The following is a 22,882-nucleotide window of genomic DNA, read 5'->3' as shown; positions in this document are numbered from 1 at the left end:
ATAAAACTTGAAGAATAATTATTATTTATATTTATTGTTAAAAATATTTTATGTTTTGTTATGTAACTGTTAATAAAAGTTTGATTATTATATTGTGATTTTTCAATTCAGATCCATTAAATCCAAGCAATATATATATACGTTTTTAAAAGAAGCCATTTTCGGCTTCAGTTTCGGTTTTCGGCCAAGTGCATCCTAAATTTTCGGTTTCGGCGCAGAATTTTCATTTTGGTGCATCACTAATATATATATATATATATATATATATATATATATATACATATATACATATATACATATATACATATATATATATGTATATATATATATATGTATATATGTATATATGTATATATATATATATACATATATATATATATATATATATATATATATATATATATATATATATATATACACATTTTATAAATATCGGGCAATATATATCGTACATCACAAATTTTTCTTAAATATGCATAGGTGTGTATTTCTGTTTACATAATAAACATACAAAGTACACACACACATTATGTACACAAAATCTATTTTGGATTCGATTAATCGTTGCCCAGTATTAAATGTCAAATTGAATGTGTTGTAACTCTCTAAAAGCAATTATTTATGAATTAATTCATGATGCTTGAAAAAAAAAAAAATAATAATAATAATTCTTCGAAAAATATATATAAAATGTTATATTTATTAATTGTAATTATTATGTATTTTCAGGTGGGTATTCTCACAAGAAACACATAGCTTTTTACATGGTTGTACCACATGACGTTCTTAGAATCACCAAATTGAAACTTGTTAAAAATGGTACAGGTTTTTCAAATCACTTCATGAATGAAAAGATCACATTACTAGGAACTTTGTGCATGTATTTTAAATATAAGTTTTTCTTTTTTCTCAACAGTCATTGACTCATGCTACTGTTGGCTCGGTTGTGAATTTGTGACGTAAAAGGTTTTTTGTCCAGTTTAAATTTTGACTCATTCTATGTATTCCCTAAGCTCTTCTTTGTCAAACCAGACCACCCCTGCTTTGTGTGCAGATATGCGCGTTTGTTGTCTTGCATTGGTTTTTGGTTGCTGTTAGGTGGGGGGGGGGGGGGCTGTGAAGGGTTGTGCACTTTTGAGATTTAGCAGGAATTCTTTGGGGATCACTTTGCCTCAAATTTCACTCCAGGTCCCCTCTAGAAAGCAGGAGGTGGGCAACGAGAGGATACCACCAATGCCAAAACAATGCGATACTTGAGTCTGCTCGCCTCTCCATGTTTCTGACTGTTTCTCTCTCTTGTCCCTATCTCTCTTTTTCAGAATAATGCAGATCAGGTAGCGTTTCAGGTAGGAGGGGGTTTGTCCACACTGGAACAGATCCTACAGGTTGTCACCGCGGCCTCCAGTCCCACAGCAGTCCCTCGTATTCCTCTCAAGTGAGTACCAACTTAAAAGCACAGGCACAACTTCACACAATATCTTTTCTTGCTTTATTTTTTAAGATGAACTGTGTTTTTCCAAGGCATTGTTAGATGCCAGCATTTCCTGTCAAAGCTATGCAAAGATTTGATTTCAAAAACAGTATCACAGCTATTAAACTATATCTTGGTATGATGTTACATCTGTGTTTAACCTCAGAATGATTTCAAGGTAAAAAGCTAAGGCTGCTAACGTCTGTTTAGTGGTGTCTGTGCTTTAAAATAAAATTCTGAACTTAATTCAAGTGATGAAGGATTTCGGAAGGCTGACAGTAATCAGTGTTGAGTACTGCTGCCTGCTTTTAAAGGTTTCAAAATGATTAACAGCTGAAAACATTTGTTAGCATCTAGAAAAGTAATAATTTATATTACTTCAATAAACTAATTGACACAGTTACACTACTTATTACAATTTAAACAAGGTAACTTGTAATCTGTAACCGGTTACATTTTCAAAGTGTCCTTCCCAACACTACAGTATTTATATGTGACCCTGGAGCACAAAACCAGTCTTAAGTCGATGGGGTATATTTGTAGCAATATCAAAAAAAAAAAAAATGTATGGGTCAAAATGATTGATTTTTATTTTATGCCAAAAAACATTAGGATATTAAGTAAAGATCATGTTCCATAGATATTTTGTAAATCTCCTGCCATAAATATATCAAAACTTCGTTTTTGATTAGTAGTATGCATTGCTAAGCACCTCATTTGGATTTTTTTTTCAGATTCCAGATTTTCAAATAGTTGTATCTCGGCCAAATATTGCCCAATCCTAACAAACCATACATCAATGGAAAGCTTATTTATTCAGCTTTCAGATGATGTATACATCTCCATTTTGCTAAAATTACACTTAAGACTGGTTTTGTGGTGCAGGGTCACACATTAATTCTAAATATGTTATAAAGCTATTTGTTAATTGTATGTAATTTTATTATTCACCTTAAGGTTGTTTTTATAAATTGGATCATGTGACACAATGCAATGTCACTTTTTGTCAGTTGTATTAGATGCTTTTTAAATCTAATTCTGCCACTATAATATAATACTTTAATATATAAATAAATTATCTTCAATTTCTTGCAATACTCAGCCAATTTTAATATGTTATATATGCGATTAATTGTGAATAATTAATATTAGCACATTTAAAAATAGTTGTGTCCCTTCTAAAATCAAATATGCTCTGTCTTTTTTTTAGAAATCCTATATTTGGCCTTTTTTTACCTCTTTCAGTGATGGTAATATATGATGATGAAATTGGCAGGATTGGGATCAGTAAACCAATCATTTCCCTTCTTTCCAGTGCTCTGCATCACAAATTTATAATGAATGAGAATGTGCCTTGTTTAGAAAATAAAAAGCGTCGCTTTTGAATCATCCATTTTGCACTTTTCCCTTGGCCCCTTGCTGGGATACAGAAAACACATTTGTCCTATCCGTCACTTGGAAATGGGAGTCGGGTTTGAATAGTGGGTCTGGAACCAGTGGCGTTGGCCAGTAGATAACCTCAGAGAGCGGCTGTTTTCACTAGAGAGAGCTCCTAATGGACTTCAATAGCCTCTTTGCCTTCCTCATTAGCATTTGCTGTTTTCCAAATCTCCCTTAATGGAGAAATGCTACTTATATTTATAATGCTTTTACAGGCCATCTAGTGTCTATTGATTTTTCTCTCTCATACTTTCACTCTCGTTCTCTGCGCCTCCTTGTCGTTCAGTCATTAATTCCAGAAGATTTGAAGTGGGCCTTAATATTATAATGAATTTTTATGAACTTCAATTTTTGAAGAGGTTGAAACTGCATCACATTCGACTCGAGGATTAGTTCACCCATTAGTTACATGCTAGTGTCACTACAAACCCAAATTTCGTTCTTCTTTCTGGAACGCGAAAGGAGAAATTTTTTACAAACTGGTCACGCCGTTCCATGCGTTTACACTAAATGGGTACTGGAGCTTTAATGTTTAAAAAATAACAAAAATCATCATTAAAGTATTTAATATGACTCTATTCCAAGTTATGTAAACGCGTACATTCACTTTTTATTAAAAAAACAGACAAAAAATCGATAATTAGAATGAGTTCTTTGGAGTTGGATCTTTTGAACGAATCAGTTGATCCGGTTCACCAAACCTAAATGATTCATTCACTGATCTTACCGATTCAGTTGGACTCGTTGATCCAGTCATAGTGGTTAACAGCTCACTGGAGGAGAAAATTGTTAGTGAATTATGATTCATTTCGGTCTGTTCCTCACATAAAATTATCATTATTTGAAAAGACTTCAAATAGAAAGCATATGGACTACTTCTATGTTCTTTTGCATCCTTTATTGATTTTGAAAGCTGCAGTCCTCGTAGAAAAGACTGAGCAGCATGTTCTTAAAAAAATATATTTTGTGTTCCATGGAAGAAAAACATGAGGGTGAGTAAATTATTGGCAGTTTTAGTTTTTTATCTGAACTGTTACTTTAACCTGTGTGTGTGTTTGTGACATGTTGGGTCAGGCTGTGCAAACACATCCACCGCTATCCTCCTCTCTTTTTTTGAAAGATCCACTTGACACGCTCAGGAGGAGGTAAAGATCTCTGAGGCATTTCTGTCATTCTCCCACGTCCTGTCAAATAAAATGCTGAAGTAGTCCCTCTCGGAGGATAAAAGAGTCGCCACACTTTCATGACAGAGCTTCAGCCCTGTCTTGACTTGTTGAAAAGTCTCTCTGCCAAGCATGAAGCAAAGTACAATGGCTCTCCTTAGATCCAAATGATCAGTAAATAAGTGTTTGACTCTCTAATGTTCCATGCTGTGTCAGTGCAAGCTAATGCTTTTATACAAAATCATTTTTAAATTCAACTATACACAACTAGGATTGGGAAATAAGAGAGGATCATTTTAATTTTAATAATTTCAATCTCTCTCAATAGATTTCAGCATTATAAATATCATATTGATAGAAATGTATTTGCTTAATATTATAATAATAATAATTGTTAATACATTTTTACAAAATTAACACAAGGAGTATTTAATAATTTATTTTATATGCCCCAATATACAGAAAATGCTTAATTTTAATGAAAATTATATTTATATAAATAATAATGATAGTAATTTAGATATTAAAAAGAAAAAAAGAAATTAATTTAGCTGTTTAATACTTCCCCCTTTTTCCATACTTTGAACAGAAGAGTGTATGTGTAAAAATGGTCAGGACATTTTTATTAGTAATATTAATGTTAAGCTACATTAAGGAAGTAACTTTTAGACATTAAATAAAAAATAATAATATACAACATTTTCTAATTCAACTGTACACCGATAGCGCATGGTGATACCAATATTATTTTAACCTGTCTTAATGTTTCAGTGTTATATCTTGATATTTATATATTATAACTTAATATAATATTAAGGGTTTTTTATTTTTATTTTATTTTTTTAAAGTAATTATGCAATGCTCTTTTCTCACATTTTCTCTATATAAACATTTTATTTATAAAGTATTTGATATTTTCTTTAATTTGCCTCAATATAGCAATAGATGTATTGGAACATATAATAATAATAATAATAATAATAATTATACTTGGGTTTAAAATAAAAAGAGAGATAGTTGTTCTGCTTAGTGTTTCCATGCATTTATACATACGCACACTACTTTTTGGTGAGAGTTTCTATGATTTTTTTAATAGTAATTTGTCAAATTAATATGAAGTAATCTCTCGATTTAATATACAGTGTAATTTTGTCAACTTGGTTAGAACACAACAGGTTTGAGTAATTATTGCATTATGTTTTTTAGTTTTTCTTCTACTTTCTTTCGGTGTCCTGAATTTAGTTTCTCCTTCTTTAATCACCTCATCTGTCTTCTTATCACTCTCTCTGTGTCCTAAGGCCATACAGTGCTGGACCTGTGATAACCTTTAAGGAGTCTGATTATTCCTGCGTGTTTCCACTAGCTTCTCAAAGACGTGAGTGGAGCTCCAGGCTGTTGATGGCGCTGCCTGGCCGGTCGCTCTGGGACAGGTGGAAAATGTCCAAAAATCATCCCCATCATTGTTAGAAAGTTCTGGGAAATTACATAAACGAAAAACCGCAAAAAAGCTCTTAAATAGCAGACTACTGCAGTTTTGCAAATAATTTATTAAATTTCCACTAAAATTGCAAGCTTAGACAATTCGCTGGAAGACAGTCTGTCTCCATAAATTCTTGTCAGCAGTGACTTTTGCTATGGCACCAGGTGTCTGTGAAGGGCAGAGCGCAAGCAAATGCGTGCTAATCGTTCCCCCTCATCTGCACGCCATAATGGTTTGCTCAGAGGCTAACCCTTACAGCAGCGCTAGTTTATCTATTTACTGTAATGCTGCATATCGATCGCCTCCTTTCAGATAAGCTGAGTGATTTATAAAAAAGAACAACTACGGAGATGCCGCTGTAATATTACCCTTATGGGAGAAGGATTCCATCTTGTTAGCATTACATTAATGGGCTAATTCCACAGTGAGGCTCCGTTAATGTCCCTGTGCAACCCTGCGGCTTGGAGCTGAGTGTTTTGGAGGGAATCGACGGCTAAGAAGGAAATGGGGTCGGATGTCTGGAGCAGGAAGGCCATTTTGTTTGCATGAGTAAACCAAGGATAGTGAGCCGGCCCAGGAAACTCATTCAACAACCTGAACATTAACCTGCTCATTAGCTTTTAAATATTACAAGATTTTGATGTAAAAGGGAGCATTTAATGATCAGGTTGATCAATGCTTGTGCGTTTGATTCATGTTGCAATTGTCAAATGCTTGTTAGATTTTTTTATTTTTATTTTTATTATGATTATAAGCTTTTTTTATATTATAGTTTAGTTTAGAAATTAAATTATTCAAATAAATTAAAGTTATTTAATTTTCCTTATAGAAAACTATTAAATTGGGAAATCTGAGTTCCCTTAACTGTATAATATATAATATACACTCACTGGCCACTTTATTAGGTACACCTTGCTAGTACTGGGTTGGACCCCCTTTTGACTTCTGAACTGCCTTAATTCTTCATAGCAAAGATTCAACAAGGTGTTGGAAACATTCCTCATAGATTTTGGTCCACATTGACATTGACAAGCATCACAGTTGCTGCAGATTTGTCGGCTGCACATCCATGATGTGAATCTCTCGTTCCACCACATCCCAAAGCTGCTCTATTAGATTGAGATCTGGTGACTGTGGAGGCAAATGAGTAAAGTGAACTTATTGTCATGTTCAAGAAACCAGTCTGTGATGATTTGAGCTTTGCGACATTATCATTATTATATATTATCCTGCTGGAAGTAGTCATCAGAGGATGGGTACACTGTAGTCTTAAATGGATGGACATGATCAGCAACAATACTCAGGTAGGCTGTGGCATTTAAATGATGCTCAATTGGTACTAAGGGGCCTAAAGTGTGTCAAGATAATATCCGCCACACCATTACACCCACCAGCACCAGTGGTAGCCTCCGTTTCCTGTTCTTAGCTGACATGAGCGGCACACGGTGTGGTCTTCTGCTGCTGTAGCTCATCTGCTTCAGGGTTTGATGTGTTGTGTGTTCAGAGATGGTATTCTGCTTACCTTGGTTGTAACGAGAGGTTATGTGAGTTACTGTTGCCTTTCTATCATCTCTAACCAGTCTGCCCATTCTCCTCTGACCTCTGACATCAACAAGGCATTTTCCTCCACATAACTGCCGCTCACTGGATATTTTCTCTTTTTCGGACCGTTCTCTGTAAACCCTAGAGATGGTTGTGTGTGAAAATCCCAATAGATCAGCAGTTTTTGAAATACTCAGACCATCCGTCTGGCACCAACAGCATTTCCACGTTCAAAGTCACTCAAATCCCCTTTCTTCCCCATTCTGATGCTCGGTTTGAACTTCAGCAAGTCGTCTTCACTACATCTACATGCATGCCATATCATTGAGTTGCGGCCATGTGATTGGCTGATAAGCAATTTGTGTTACCTAGCTATATATATATATATATATATATATATATATATATATATATATATATATATATATATGTATATGTGAGTGTGTGTATATGTATATATATGTGTATATATATATATATAGCTTGCTAACACAAATTGCTTATCAGCCAATCACATGGCCATTTAATTAATTTATTAATCGTATCCAAAATACAAATTTTGTTTACATATGTTTGTGTACAGTCGTGGCCAAAAGTTTTGAGAATTACATAAATATTGGAAATTGGAAAAGTTGCTGCTTAAGTTTTTATAATAGCAATTTGCATATACTCCAGAATGTTATGAAGAGTGATCAGATGAATTGCATAGTCCTTCTTTGCCATGAAAATTAACTTAATCCCCAAAAAACCTTTCCACTGCATTTCATTGCTGTCATTAAAGGACCTGCTGAGATCATTTCAGTAATCGTCTTGTTAACTCAGGTGAGAATGTTGAAGAGCACAAGGCTGGGGATCATTATGTCAGGCTGATTGGGTTAGAATGGCAGACTTGACATGTTAAAAGGAGGGTGATGCTTGAAATCATTGTTCTTCCATTGTTAACCATGGTGACCTGCAAAGAAACACGTGCAGCCATCATTGCGTTGCATAAAAATGGCTTCACGGGCAAGGATATTGTGGCTACTAAGATTGCACCTAAATCAACAATTTATAGGATCATCAAGAACTTCAAGGAAAGAGGTTCAATTCTTGTAAAGAAGGCTTCAGGGCGTCCAAGAAAGTCCAGCAAGCACCAGGATCGTCTCCTAAAGAGGATTCAGCTGCGGGATCGGAGTGCCACCAGTGCAGAGCTTGCTCAGGAATGGCAGCAGGCAGGTGTGAGCGCATCTGCACGCACCGTGAGGCCAAGACTTTTGGAAGATGGCCTGGTGTCAAGAAGGGCAGCAAAGAAGCCACTTCTCTCCAAAAAAAACATCAGGGACAGATTGATCTTCTGCAGAAAGTATAGTGAATGGACTGCTGAGGACTGGGGCAAAGTCATATTCTCCGATGAAGCCCCTTTCGGATTGTTTGGGGCATCTGGAAAAAGGCTTGTCCGGAGAAGAAAAGGTGAGTGCTACCATCAGTCCTGTGTCATGCCAACAGTAAAGCATCCTGACACCATTCATGTGTGGGGTTGCTTCTCATCCAAGGGAGTGGGCTCACTCACAATTCTGCCCAAAAAAACAGCCATGAATAAAGAATGGTACCAAAACACCCTCCAACAGCAACTTCTTCCAACAATCCAACAACAGTTTGGTGAAGAACAATGCATTTTCCAGCACGATGGAGCACCGTGCCATAAGGCAAAAGTGATAACTAAGTGGCTCGGGGACCAGAATGTTGAAATTTTGGGTCCATGGCCTGGAAACTCCCCAAATCTTAATCCCATTGAGAACTTGTGGTCAATCCTCAAGAGGCGGGTGGACAAACAAAAACCCACTAATTCTGACAAACTCCAAGAAGTGATTATGAAAGAATGGGTTGCTATCAGTCAGGATTTGGCCCAGAAGTTGATTGAGAGCATGCCCAGTCGAATTGCAGAGGTCCTGAAAAAGAAGGGCCAACACTGCAAATACTGACTCTTTGCATAAATGTCATGTAATTGTCAATAAAAGCCTTTGAAACGTATGAAGTGCTTGTAATTATATTTCAGTACATCACAGAAACAACTGAAACAAAGATCTAAAAGCAGTTAAGCAGCAAATTTTTTGAAAACTAATATTTATGTAATTCTCAACTTTTGGCCATGACTGTACTATGCATATTTATTACGTGTATATATATATATATATATATATATAAATACACACATATAAAGTATATATTTTGACAATATTTACATGTGTATATACATTCATATTTTAATTTTCTTATATTTGATATTATATATAAATATATTTAATATATAAACATAACTTTTTCATAAATATATACATGCATGTGTTTGTATTTGTATATACATATGTACAGTATAAACATATTGTGTTAACAAAAACTTTTATTTTGGGTGTGATTAATTGCAATGAATCATTTGTCAGCACTAATATATATATATATATATATAATATATGTATATGTATATATGTATATATGTATATATGTATATATATATATATGTATGTATATGTATATATATGTATATATGTATGTATATATATGTATATATGTATATATATATATATATATGTGTATATGTATATGTGTATATGTATATATGTATATGTATATATATTAATTCAGTTAACATTATGGGGAAGCATTCATGTTCAAGAACGGAGAAGTGGATTTGAGATTGGGGTCACTATTAGGGTTAAGGACTGGTCTATGATGACTTTGCAAACAATGTATTTAGTGACATTTCAACCTTTAAATTAGAAGAATACTATGCATTACTTTCAAAATGCATAGGGGATGACCAATCTCAAAACTATTATTCTCAGTTGCTGTTAGAGCTAGTTGAATGCTCTAAGTTAGTTTATGGCATTTGGCTTCCCTAATGACTGCTGTGTTCTAGATTAATGGCAAAAATGAATTTCATTCAGCATTAAGACTCAAACCTCTACTCTTCCAAAACATTTTTCCGGGACCAGGTGGTCAGGGTCACTGTTATTAAGAATTTATATTTACACTTAGACTTAACTGAGCTTTTCAGTTTATCCAGGAAAAGACAAGTCCCGTTGTCTCCCAGTAGGGGTCACTGCTGAGGAGGATAGTGGGAAGTCCGTGCTGTAAGTTGGGCACTGGACCAGACTGCTGTCAGCGCACAGTCACCTCTCTTACAGAATGGAGCTTAATCCAGTCACACTCCTCCCTAGAGCCTCACACACACTCACAAGTCCACAGGTCATTCCTAAATGAGTTTCACAAATGACTTTTACTAAAACTACTCCTTCTGAACAGCAACAGGAAATCACTAAGGTCTTACACAGATCGGTGTAATTTAGGAGCACTTGTGACTGCTAAACTGATTGCCCGACTGCGTTCAATTCTGGCTGTCTCACTTTTCTAAGTGGAAGTGAACGCATTGATGCGCCACTGCCTGTCACCTCAACCTCCGTGTCACATGATGACTAAATGTTCCCAGTGAGAGCTTCTCGCAAACTCTCTCCAAGTGGTTTCATTTCAGGATGCCATTATGTGACATGTCTATCTGCGTGCATTTGTGTGTGCACGCTGTGTGGTGCACCAGGACTTTTGTCCCAGCTTATGACCAGCCTTTTGTGGAACAGCTGTTTGAATGGGTGTCTTGGAATCATTCAGGATATCAGGAAAGATCAACGGTAGAATCAAATTAAATGTCATTTGGATTGCAATGAAAGGAAGTATTGTTTGTCAGGCACATTTGCTTGTCACCTTTTCTCATTGGCTCCAGATACCTTTTCTGTTCCTTAAAGTTTTTTTTCCTGTTTAAAAATCAGGTATAGAAGTTATCCTGGCAGTCAAAGACTTACCTTACCTTTTACACCAGGAGCATGTAGTTCTGCTAATGGAGGCCATTTTACAGCAGAGATTAACTTTAGCCCTAATTAAACACCTCTGAACCAACTAACCAAAGTCTTTAGAAACACTAGAAACTTTCAGGCAGATGTGTCCGAGCTAAGCTTAAAAAAGTGTCCCTCTAGAAGCAGGTTTGGACACTCCTGTCTTACACTTTCCTCACTAGGTAGAATATGGCACAAGCATAATAGATAAAAGCATATACCTTGAATGCGCTGACAGTTGCTTTGAATAAAAGCGTGAAATGCAAATATAGGGATTATGCTGACAGATTTGGAAATGTGAACTACAGGCCCAAGTGAGCCTATTTTCCTGCTTAATAGCAAATTTACATGGATGACACTCCGAGACCTTTACATATCACACCATTTGTGTTACCGGCCATGTCCAGGTTTGTTTGTGCAGTGCTTTAAATGGTATGACATTACAGCTTTACCTTCTTAAAGAATGTTCAATTTGTCTCTAAGGACAAGATCATGCCAATGTTTCTTGCAGAGAAACGTCAACTTTAGGCCAGACAGACAGTCTAGGGGTGTTCTCCCCCTCATCTTGAATTCTTCTTAGCCATCTGCTTCCCTGTCTCTGAGCTAGCCTATGGATTTCAGAATGGGTTAATTCAGTTCCAGAGGTCAGTCCAGTGACCCTCATCCAGGCCAGAGGCCACCCAAGCTGAGGAGCACCCCTCAGGGGATGAGGTGAATGGGGATAGAGAAAGGCAAGGTGTAGAGGACGGAGCCCTGTGGCACACCTTAAGCAAGTCTGCACCCCTTGTGTTTATTGACTAATCAGAGGGTCAGATTTTCATGGTTAGCTGAGGTTAAGCCAGTTTGAGTAGGTGAGGAGATCACGGAGCTTATTATCTGCAGCTCTCTATCTGTTATCTCTTGCCTTCTAGCATGCTCTTTTTCTCGGTGGCCCTTCTTTTCCTTTTCAGTGCAATACAGTACTATAGAGACCATCTCCATTGATTAGCTTGGCAACTTAATCTTATGTCAACAAGATAATGCTTTATTATGGGCAGATTAACAGTATGCCTGTTGTTTGTAAACCAGGTGGCCTGTGGCAGAGCTCACATTGCGTTGTCAAAATGTAACTTGCGACAAGGGAATCTCGGATCTGCTCAAGTAGAGGAATGCTGCATGCTCACGGGGACGACCTGGCACATGTGGGTCAGTGTTACATACTCCTCGAGTAACCTGAGACAGAGTACGATGGCACTTCACCAAATTGCTCCTCAAAATCTTTGATGCAGGCTGTCATCGTCAAGGGGAGAGACAGGCAGAGGCCGTGCACGGCGGGCCGGTGTTGGATGTCATGCTAATCATCGTCAATTAGAGGAGAGCGAGCTGGAAAAGCACCCCGGTTTATGGCTGGCAGTGGGCTGGGGTGTAAGGATATCATTTCAAGCAGGACAGTGACAGCTTCGAAGTATCTTAACGGGTTTCAAGATGATGGATGGCCTGAAAAAAACTTTCCATTACTCAGACAGTAGCAGCATGGGGTGTTTAATGCAGTCAATTTAGCAGGTAGATGAGGTGAGGTGTCTGTGTTAACTGACAAAGCTCATATAAAAAAAAACATATGTACAAACCACAGCACGACAACTGCTGTTTGATTTAATGCTCAGTTTATCATCAAAAGCTGCAGAATGTAGTGTAGCATGAAAGGAAATAACTTGGATACTCAATGTTATAAACTCCTAACAATAAACAGAACTGGCCGCAACCTAACTAAATCACAGTCACATCTGTACTCTTGTAGTATATAGAATAACTCCGGTTCTAACACTTAATGCTGTCAAAAGCATACAAAAATTAAGGGACACTAGATTTTTCTCTTCTTTTATTCATCAACAGCAGCAAAATAGTTTAGTAATGCCAAAAATGGTTTAGACATTGTACTTGGTGTTATTGTCACTTTTGATGTTAAACAGAGAGATCAAAGTAGTTTTGGTTATTGCTCATTTATGACCAGATGAAATTTTGGTACCATGACAACACTACTAGACAGGTTTAAATGCTTTTGTTGCTTTTGACAATTCAGTTTCTAGAACATAATTCATATGAAAATAAAGCCTTAGACATAGATACTTGTTTGATAGATTATTTGATTTGATAGTTTTATTTACTTGATTAATGTCTAAAATTGTTTAGACATTGCCACATATTTGCTTCCTTGGTTAATCATGGCAAACAGAGATAAACTATAGGCTATAAAGCTATAGCCTAGGTAGCTCTCATTTATTGTCAGATATCCATCACATTAGCCAAAATGGTTTCTTTTTCATCAGATTTCATCAGATTTTTTTTTCTCGTGTTTTTCGACAAATTAGAATGTAACTTATGGTAGCCTTCATTAATGCTTATTCATTGCCATACTATGTTTATCACTTACGAAGAGTTTTCAAACTAGACGGGCTTAAATGGTTTTTATCGGTTTTGACAATTAGCAGAGCTGACAAACAAAGTAATTTTGTGTAATTATCTGACAAAGTGCTACAAGCAGTTAGGTGAGTTAATGTGATATTTCATCACTACTGGTGATTAGCCAAGTGAGATTTCAATCAGTAGCTATGCTTAGCATTTATACTTTGTGACATGTCTGACATTTTTTTGTGACAAACTCTGCTTCTGGCACTTCATGTGTACGTGCATTTTACAATTAACAAAAGCTAGGTAAAACAACTTGTTTGGTAGCTTAACATCCTAACCTGCATAGCATTTTGCTGACAATCTGCTACTTTGTTTTTTTTTTTTTTTTTTTTTTTTAAACCTCAAATGCTCTTATTCGTTTCATACTGGGGGTTCAGTGCAAGCACTGGAGGTTGGTGTTGAGATTTGGCTAGTCGACAGCTGTTTTACACTTTAATAAGATTAGTGTAAAGAAATTAGTCGTGTGCTCTATAATCTGCCGTTTAACTGCGCGAGCCACCTGGGGCTGCCCCGCCCCCACTCCTCACATTCCTCCCTACGCGTTACTGGACAGACATCAGATAGCCTCGGTCATACCTTCAAAACCCTGTCAATGTGCGCCTAGATCAGGTTTACTGTGAATCTTTTATGAGCTCATGCAAGAGCTTGTAGCTCATTAACGCAAAAGTAGTCTAATTCTGATACATTTTTAGGATACTTTCATGTATGTAACTTCGCTGTTTTATTTTAAATATAAAAATATACATTTCTAATGATCAGTTTGCTTAAACGTCATATCAATTTTATGGTTTGGGATGGAGATTTATTTTATTATTATTCTTTTTTTACAGTTAATAAAATTATTTATAACGAAGCTCATTCGTTTTTTATAAATTGGAGCAAAAATTGTTGTTCACACTTGTTAGCGCAATTTCAGTTCCCAGTTAATGTGCAGTACTACGATAATGTGATAATCTTGTGTTTAAACCCTCAATCCGCGGTTTATATTTGAGAAGGCAAAGTGAACCTTGACACTGAGGCCTGTCATACAATCCTCGTCTGGTCATTTGACACTACACTTATCCTTTAAAAACTTGCCTAGAAACAATATGGATACCTGAAATTCCATGACAAACAGAGATGAGACATCATTTCCTGTTCTTAAAAAGCGTAGAACGCATATGTGAAAGTCATATGATGTTTTAGGTTTCATTTAGCCAAAACCTGCTCGCCCTAACAGACACATTGAGAATGCTTGAGCATTTGATGGAAAGAATTAAAAAAAAAATGGTGGAAAATCAGTGTGGCTGAAGAAGTCCTGGTCTGCTGCCCAGAGTGCACAGGTTGGAGGGGATCTCACATTTCCCTTCCCTGACTGAACCCTGAATCCCTGAGTGTATCACTCCACTCACCCATGACCATCCGTCCTTCCTCTCCTCCTCCTTTTGCCCCAAGCACCGTTACACTCACCGGTATCCTTCTATCAATATGAAGGAAACACATCAGCGTTTACGCTTTGGTGAATCAATGTTCCATTGGCCGTCGAGCAATTTTCAAATGTTGCGTATTAATTGAACTAGACCTCTTTCGACACCCTTGTCAACCACGTTTATCGTCTGCTCAGATGAGGTGAAAACCTGTCGATTAATAGCAGTGCACGTACACACAATTTTTATAACGGGTCACGATCGAGCGGCTTTGAAAGTGCAAAGCTACGAGGCGTGCGGGGAATACTTGGATCCTTTCCCAGCAGACCAGGCACAATGTTTTCCCTGCGGTCTCATACTGCATGTCTGACGCTTTTACACCGCTATGTCAATACTCGCACCGCTATCTCCCTGATCAGCCCGCCAGTGGGTAAAATATACACTGGTGTTTTTGTCAGCCGGATGGAAGTTATTGACAGGCCGAGGCCTTCGAAGCCCGTGCTATTTTTATTACGAGTGCCAATACGGTTTGGCTGAAAATGCCGAACAGATGGCGAAGGTTGCGGTGGATATCAAAATGTTTATGGCTGGAAGTAAACATGGCCTGGTTTGAAAAAGAAAAGTCAGATTCCATTTGTCCGTACGGCAGATAGGGCCCCGCCACTCTGCTTTGGGATAAAATATACAGTTGTCAGAAAATATTAACTAATGAAGGACTGGTTGGGAAGAGGGGTGGATTGGGGGTCTGGAGTGGGAGCGGAGTGACTGGTCAGTTATCAGCTACATTAATCTCCTCTCGGGCTGGTGTGGAACAGACAAAATACAGAGGCCTGACTGACTTGACAGTGGCTTGCTGGCCTGAAGGCGCTGACGGCTAGACTCTTATCAAGAGCCAAGAGAAAGGAGTTGGAGAAAGAGACGGTGGAAACGCGAAAGAGAGGCAGATGTTCAGTATTCAGTTCTTCTCCATTTCATCTAATTGAGTCTGTTGTAAGATCCCTTAAAATAAAGAGCTGTGGCAGTACTACGGTGCAGTGGGAATGCCATGGTGTCGTATTTTATATACAAGTATGGGGTTTGTTTAAGAGACTTTTAAAAATGTTTTTGAAAGAATTTTCTAATGCTTGTGAAGGCTGCATTTATTTGATCAAATACAGTTAATACTGTAATATTGTGAAATATTATTGCATCTTTAAATATTTTTTTTTTACTTTAAAAACTAGTTTATTCCTGTGATGCAGGGGCTGAATTTTCCACATCGTTACTCCAGTGTCGTTACTTCATTAGTGTCACATGGTTCTTCCGAAATCATTCTACTATGCTGTTGTTTCAAAAAACTTTTATTTATTGTTTTCAGTGCTGAAAACAGTTGTTGCTGCTTAATATTATTTTATGGAAACCGTGATGCATTTTTTGAGGATTCTTTAAAATAGTAAGAATTTTTGAATTTTTTTATTAAAATGACACTTTTTTTAATATATATATTTAAAGCGACATGCAGCGGCATGCATTTACTAAAAAAAAAAAAAAAAAAGGAACGGTTGTGTGTGTGTTATTATATATTTTATTACTGTATTTTAATATTTAATTTATTTAATAATTAATTTTTACTGTCACTTCCAAGGAGATCATCATATTTAAAGTCACATTTCTGTGGAAGTGTGTGTGTGTCTGTATGTGTTGGTTTAATTTAGTTTTATTTTATTTTTTTATCCATCAAAATAAAAGTAACACTTTAATATAGGGACCAATTCTCACTATAAATTATCTGCTTAATTGCATACCTTTTATTAACATATTGGCTGTTTATTAGTACTTATTGTGCATGACCGTATTCTGCATTCCTATTCCTACCAATACCTAAACTTAACTACAACCTTTCTATTAATAATCAGCAAATTAGGAGCTTGATGCAAAAATCATAGTTAAAGGTCCTATGACATGAAAATTTCACTTTCTGAGGTTTTTTAACATTAATATGAGTTCCCCCTAGTCTGTATATTGTCCCCAAGTTTCTAGAAATTTTAATCGGTGTAAATCGAGATTTTGCTATCTTTCTCTGCCTTTGAGAAGATGGAAGCTCAAACGGGCTGATCTTGAATCTCCTCCTGGTGACGTTATAAGGAGAAATGTTACCTCCCCTTTCTCTGCTTTGCCCGCCCAAATATTTACATATAATTCAGTCGCAATATCAGCACAGGCGTTACAAACAGACTTTTATGATATGGATTCGACAGCACCGCCACAAACAGTGAGTAACAGTGTTCATTAATGCCTGATCTGTGATCAGTGGTTTCTGATGTGTAGCTAATTATTCAAGTTCACACAGACTTTCTTTCTAAATCGTTTAATACTGTTTATGCATCAGTGAATCAAGCCAGTGACTAAACGATCAACTTCACGTTGTTTCTCTTAGTAGCATGAAACAAATCTGTTATTTAAATTGTGATTTAACTACAGAGAGCGATCAAAGAACGCTCCCTTTATTTTTTCGGAGCTGTCACACATCGCGAGTATATCTGCACTCTTGCCTAAACTGGCGTTACAATGAATGACGCTGTTATGCTGCACAACAAAGCTCTTACTGTATTCATGTGTTTGCTGTTAGTTGTGGTGAAAGCATTTTGTGAGAGAAAACTTGTTGCAATAATGACAAGATCACTGCATTCACGCAATAAACAGAATCTGTCTACTCAATGCTCATCACTGCAGCCTTTCGTGTGATGTGAAAAGATCGAAAAAATAATTATATAATCAACACTTTCACGATTCGTTAATCTCAACAGCTGTAATAGTAAAAACAACTAACAATATAAGTACACCTAAGGAAACATTAAAAAGCATTTAAAGAAAAGGAAATAATCCATGTCATGGGACCTTTAATTGTTTGTTAATAGCAAGAATTGGACCTTAAAATAAAGTGTGACCAGAAAAAACTTACCATGGTATCCTATCCCAAAAAAATCATACTAATACCACAGTCGTTCTTTTCTATGAGCGATTGAGCCCTCATTACGGCACATCTCATGTTTTCTCCTCAGCATTGCATAAGGAACTGTTCCTGAGAGAAACTCCATTGAGCATAATATTCCAAGTGTTGTCATGCTTCTTGGATTGCATGCGACGTTCACACTCTGAGCTTTAAGTGTCAATTTCTTCAGATAACCTTACTGTATTACGGCAGAGAACCCGGCTCATCTTTTACACGGCGAGTCTGAGTAACCCTTAAATGTTTATTTGGGGCCTGCTTTGTATCCTGATCATTTAGATGGAAACCTCAAAACAGGAGAAGCAGTCAGCTTTTGAAAACTAATCCCCCCTCTCTCTTTCTCTTTAGGTCCCTCTGCAATGCCGTGAACACGTATTTCCTGTCCTGTGTACACTGCCACAACAACTGTTCCTATGTTCTGTACAGCAACAAAATTACCTTTCTCATGGACCTTCTCCTCCATCAGTTAACAGTGAGTATTAGTGGCTCAAGCTTGAGTTTGCCTAATCCTGCTCAGTTTTAGGACCTTTATGTGCCGTTAATCCATGTTTCTGTCACTACACTATTGTCATTTGAAGGGATATTTCAACCAAACATAAAAATCACCCTCATGTCATTGCAAAGCTTTATTATTTACTTTCTTCCTGTGCATCCCAACATTTTTATATCCTGGCCACCTGTTTCCACATAATGTAGAGCCCTATGATTTCCACAATGCGGAAAACGTGGATGGAATTGTGGAATACGGTCATAAAAATTGAATTTACCATATAACGCAGAATGCCACGGAATTTGCCAAATTTTGGATGAATAAATCAAAAGTAGGTTAGTACACTTAATCAATATGCAACATGGACTACTGTCTATGAATATTAAGCAGCAAAAAACCTCTTTAAATATGAATCCTTCATGTTCTGCACATCTCTGTGTGAATGAATGGCACAGACGCACGGTTTTGTTTACTATACACATAAGCGCCTGACGCTGACTCAATATACGAGCAGATGAACAAACGAACATGATCTCTAGGCACTTCATTAACGTTTACCGTTTCTTGAGAGAAAAACTATTGTCATATCATACACAAACCGAAACCTAAAGGCTGTCGCAATCCATCAAAATAAAAGTTTGGTTTAACTTGAAGAAACTGTGACAGAAATGTATTACTTAATGTAATTATAGTACTACAAATTATAATAATATTGTTAAAACATTATTTTTAAGGAATATTTACCAGAAATGTTTATTTAACAGAAAATTCTAAAGTGTTTTTTTTTTTATCAATTATTTAGATATGCTTTAGAGATCACCTCCAGTTCCCATTTATTATGAATGCATGTAAAAGAGGGACCAGTACTTTGTTTAAAATATCTCCTTTTGTGTTCCACTTAAAAAGGAAAGTCATATTGGCTTGGAACGACATAAAGGAGAGCAAAAACTGATGGAATTTTCATTTTTGGGGTGAACTAATACTCTAAGGATGTGACTTCCACTTCAGCTTTTAAAGGCCTGAAGTGCTGTTTGTCATGTTTAAAGGGTCATTTCTGCCTTGTTCATCTTGCCAGAGCATATGTAGCTCATCTACCAGTTTAAAGCAAGCGCCAAAATGGATTTTAATACATACAACATTTCTCTTGTTTATATGACTCACTGAATCATCTTAAGATCTGGGAAAGCTCCACTGCTGAATCACATTTCACATTGCGTCTACCCCTTATTTTTGTCTGTACTTCAGCGTACCGCCTGTGCTTCTCTCCCACCATCCTGTCCATTGATTTTTGGCAAAGGGGGCTTCAGAACCAAGCGGATCGCACGCTTCAAGCTTTTTAACATGTCATTGAGACCAAGTATGGAAAGACATCAGATGCCAGTGGGGTTGAGTTTACATGCGTTTCTCAGCGTTGATTGAAAAGAACATCATAAACAGTAAACAGTATACATATAGACCCAAATTACACATAATTGGCTGCATTTTCATGCAGAACATATCCCATATCATTTTTGTTACTGTGACATAATGTGCAGACCAAATGAGTAGTCAGTTTTATTAATTTACTAATATGTAAGTTAACACATTGCATTGTAATGTACATGCAGATTTTGAGGAATCATGTCTGTGCATGCAGGTTTTACATTTTAATATGTGCATTAAGTTAGTGAATGAGACGCAGTGACTGAGTCATATAGGGCTTGTAGGTGTGTGTTTGCGCAAGCTCCAGTCAGTGTGCGTCCCAGTCTAAGAGCCATAATATTTCGTGGGGGTACAGGGGTTTATTTCAAACTCAACACAACAGTCAGTCAGCCCGCTGATTATTTGACATGTGATTGATATAAACAGGCAGAATTGTCACCCCAGTGAAGTGAATGAGTCAGTAAAGAGCGATATTCAAGTTATTTTTGCAAACTGACCTTTTTTTTTTTTTTTTTTTTTTTTTTTCCCCAGTGTGGCCAGTATTGGCGTCTACCCTTCCCTTCTCTGTAATTAGATTTGTGGAGAATGTAGCTGGTTTTGCCTGCTTTCTCAGCATACTAACCTATTCCTCTGTAAAAACTGCCATTTTAACATGGGCTGTACCTGTGCTAAAGTCTGTTTGTATTTCTTGTCTTTAACCAATGATGTCTGAGTAGTCTTAAACCAACTTAATGCGTTTCACCTTATATATGACACATAAAATTGTATAATAGCAAACAACAAAATTATCATGTTTCGGGAAATTAATAAATATGCTAAAGAATTACATTTTTATTAATTATTCATTGACTCACTAATTCATTAATTTAAGTATAAATGTGTATATATATATATGTACATATACACACATACACACACACACACACACACACAGTGTGTGTATGTAATATTATTATTATTATTATTATTATTATTTAAAAATTAAATAAATACAAGCATTTTTTTTTTAATAAATCAAAATAGATCACGGTCTAGTTGTGCTGGCTAAATATGCATCCTTGCATTACTGTGGCAGCAACAAACTTTATTCAAGGTTCAGGTAGGTAGCTATAAACATGCTGACAGCTTAATTAGCATTAACTAACTCGCCATTATAATTCTGTTTGTGAAAGTAGTTGGCATGAAAAAAAAATGATCATGGAAGAAGACAGTTTATGTTAGAAGCTTCGCTTTTTTTATGCATAAACATTGAGTGAAAAAATCCATTTACTGTATGTTCCCTATCCTTCCTCCCATTCTTGTTACATGAACCACCTTTCTCAAGCCTGCCAGTGGCGCCCGCCAACAAGGGAATACCTCTCTAATACCTACCATTGGCACGCCACCAGTGACAATGTCGCTTCGAGTTGTAAATACCAATTTATAACCCAGAGCTGATGAATAATAGAGCAGCACCCTTGTAGTTATTTATGCGCTAGAGGATCAGGATTCCAACCAAAGATTAATGGCTTGCACGTGGAAACAAAAGAGGACAGGATCCTTTTCATGTGCACCCTCTGCTTTAATTGGACATGTTTTAAAATGCAAGCTGAGGTTTAAATGACCCTGTCTATTGTGCAACAGTGCTGGCCGGAAATTGAGACCAGCATGGGCTGTTGTTGAGCGATCTCAGATGTCTGTCACTGCCAAGATTGGTGTAAGAGGCAACCATCAGTCAGTTGAGGAAGTGTTTGCAAATTTAAAAAGGTGTTTTTAGACCTTTCCAAATAAGTTTCAATGGTTACTTTGAAAACTGTACATCTTGTAGGGATGCAATTAATATGATTGTGTTTTTTGTAAACTGCAGCAAAAGGATTTGCATCTTAATGGTGTAAGTTATGGTAACATCTTTGTATTAAAGCTTCAAACAGAGTTTACAGAAAATGCCTACAGTTGTTTGAACATGACTGTAGTTTTAGACATTCCCATGTTTGACACGCTCGTAGACATGTTGAGAGCCGTTGACAAAGATGTTTCATCTGTAGCTCTTGATGAAACCTGAAAGCTCCAACGTGTCTAGACACCATTGTCTTTTTTCTTGGTAGTGACTCGTTCTCACAATGGCTTTTTCTGTTTCCATCAATGCTGACTAACACATCTATACCTGTTTCCGTAGCTCTTTGTGCCAGATGAGGACAAGTCCATCTTCAGCTGCAGTGTCAATAAGCAGGTCTTTGAGGGTTTGACTACAGGACTTCTGCAGACAGTCGCCACAGTGCTGGGGCAGTTGCACCCACCTAATTTGGATAGAGATGCTCCACGTATATGCACTCCAGATGCCAAAAGCAGACCTGTTGCCAGTGAGAACTTCAACACACGTACTCAAGATCTCATCAGGTTATTGTTTTATGTTTTCTTTCCATGACTCTACCTGATTGAGCTTCTTGAATTCTAATTTTATGCCCAGTTGAGTAACACATAAGTTACATAATCACATAATTTTTTGGATAACAGTGCTGGTTTAAAATCAGCCAAACAAGAGCAAAGTGTACAGGGAGTAACCTGAAGTACTTTGCAGTCTTAGAGTTTGCCTTTTTCTTTTCCCTTTTTGCACACCTCACCTTCTGCTCATCAGTCAAACGAAGGCATGAAAACATGACCTGGCTCTTGTTTGCAACAATATTTTTCCAATGTAAAATACTCAAGAATTTCCAAAAATTTTGGAATGAGATCCCTTGTGCAGGGAATGACTTCTTGGAATGGATCCAGAGGTTAGCATGAACAGACAATTTGGAAATTTGTTCAAAAATCTACTCCAATTTAATGACAATAATCTTAATAAAGACCTGGGCCCTCATTTACAACGGTGCGTATGTACAGATGTGTGCATAATGAGTGCGTAAGAATAGTTTCATGCAAAGTGTCTACCAATTTGTACTTAAATGTAGGAATGTGTGTAAATATAAGCACAACTCTGCATAATTGGTGTAAATTGCAAAAAAAGACACATTGCAAAATAAGGCTTATCTTTGTGTTTTGTCTTGTTTCTAGTCAAAATATCTAAAAATTCTTAGATCAAAATGCATTTACTAGATAAGCAAAAAAACAAGATATTTAGTCTTGTTTAACGGGCGGAAAAAAAATCTAAAGAGAATTTTGCTTAAAACAAGTGAAATCCTCTGAAAACAA

The 22,882-nt window shown here is 36.6% G+C and overlaps 1 protein-coding gene across 2 annotated transcripts in view; it reads left to right on the top strand.

The window, feature by feature from the left end:
- Positions 1-22,882, top strand: part of LOC132125498 (S phase cyclin A-associated protein in the endoplasmic reticulum-like) — a 113,138-nt gene that overhangs the window by 66,930 nt on the left and 23,326 nt on the right. For both annotated transcript variants that reach the window (XM_059536936.1, XM_059536937.1), the window contains 3 exons: positions 1,320-1,435; positions 18,151-18,274; positions 21,870-22,090. In XM_059536936.1, coding sequence (XP_059392919.1) covers positions 1,320-1,435; positions 18,151-18,274; positions 21,870-22,090 — 461 coding nt within the window. The remainder of the gene's footprint in view (positions 1-1,319; positions 1,436-18,150; positions 18,275-21,869; positions 22,091-22,882) is intronic.

This window comes from Carassius carassius, chromosome 43 (assembly GCF_963082965.1).
Source record: "Carassius carassius chromosome 43, fCarCar2.1, whole genome shotgun sequence".
Classification (NCBI taxonomy): Eukaryota; Metazoa; Chordata; class Actinopteri; order Cypriniformes; family Cyprinidae; genus Carassius; species Carassius carassius.
The sequence above is the reverse complement of the archived record's forward strand: the minus strand, read 5'-3'. Positions and strand labels throughout refer to the sequence as shown.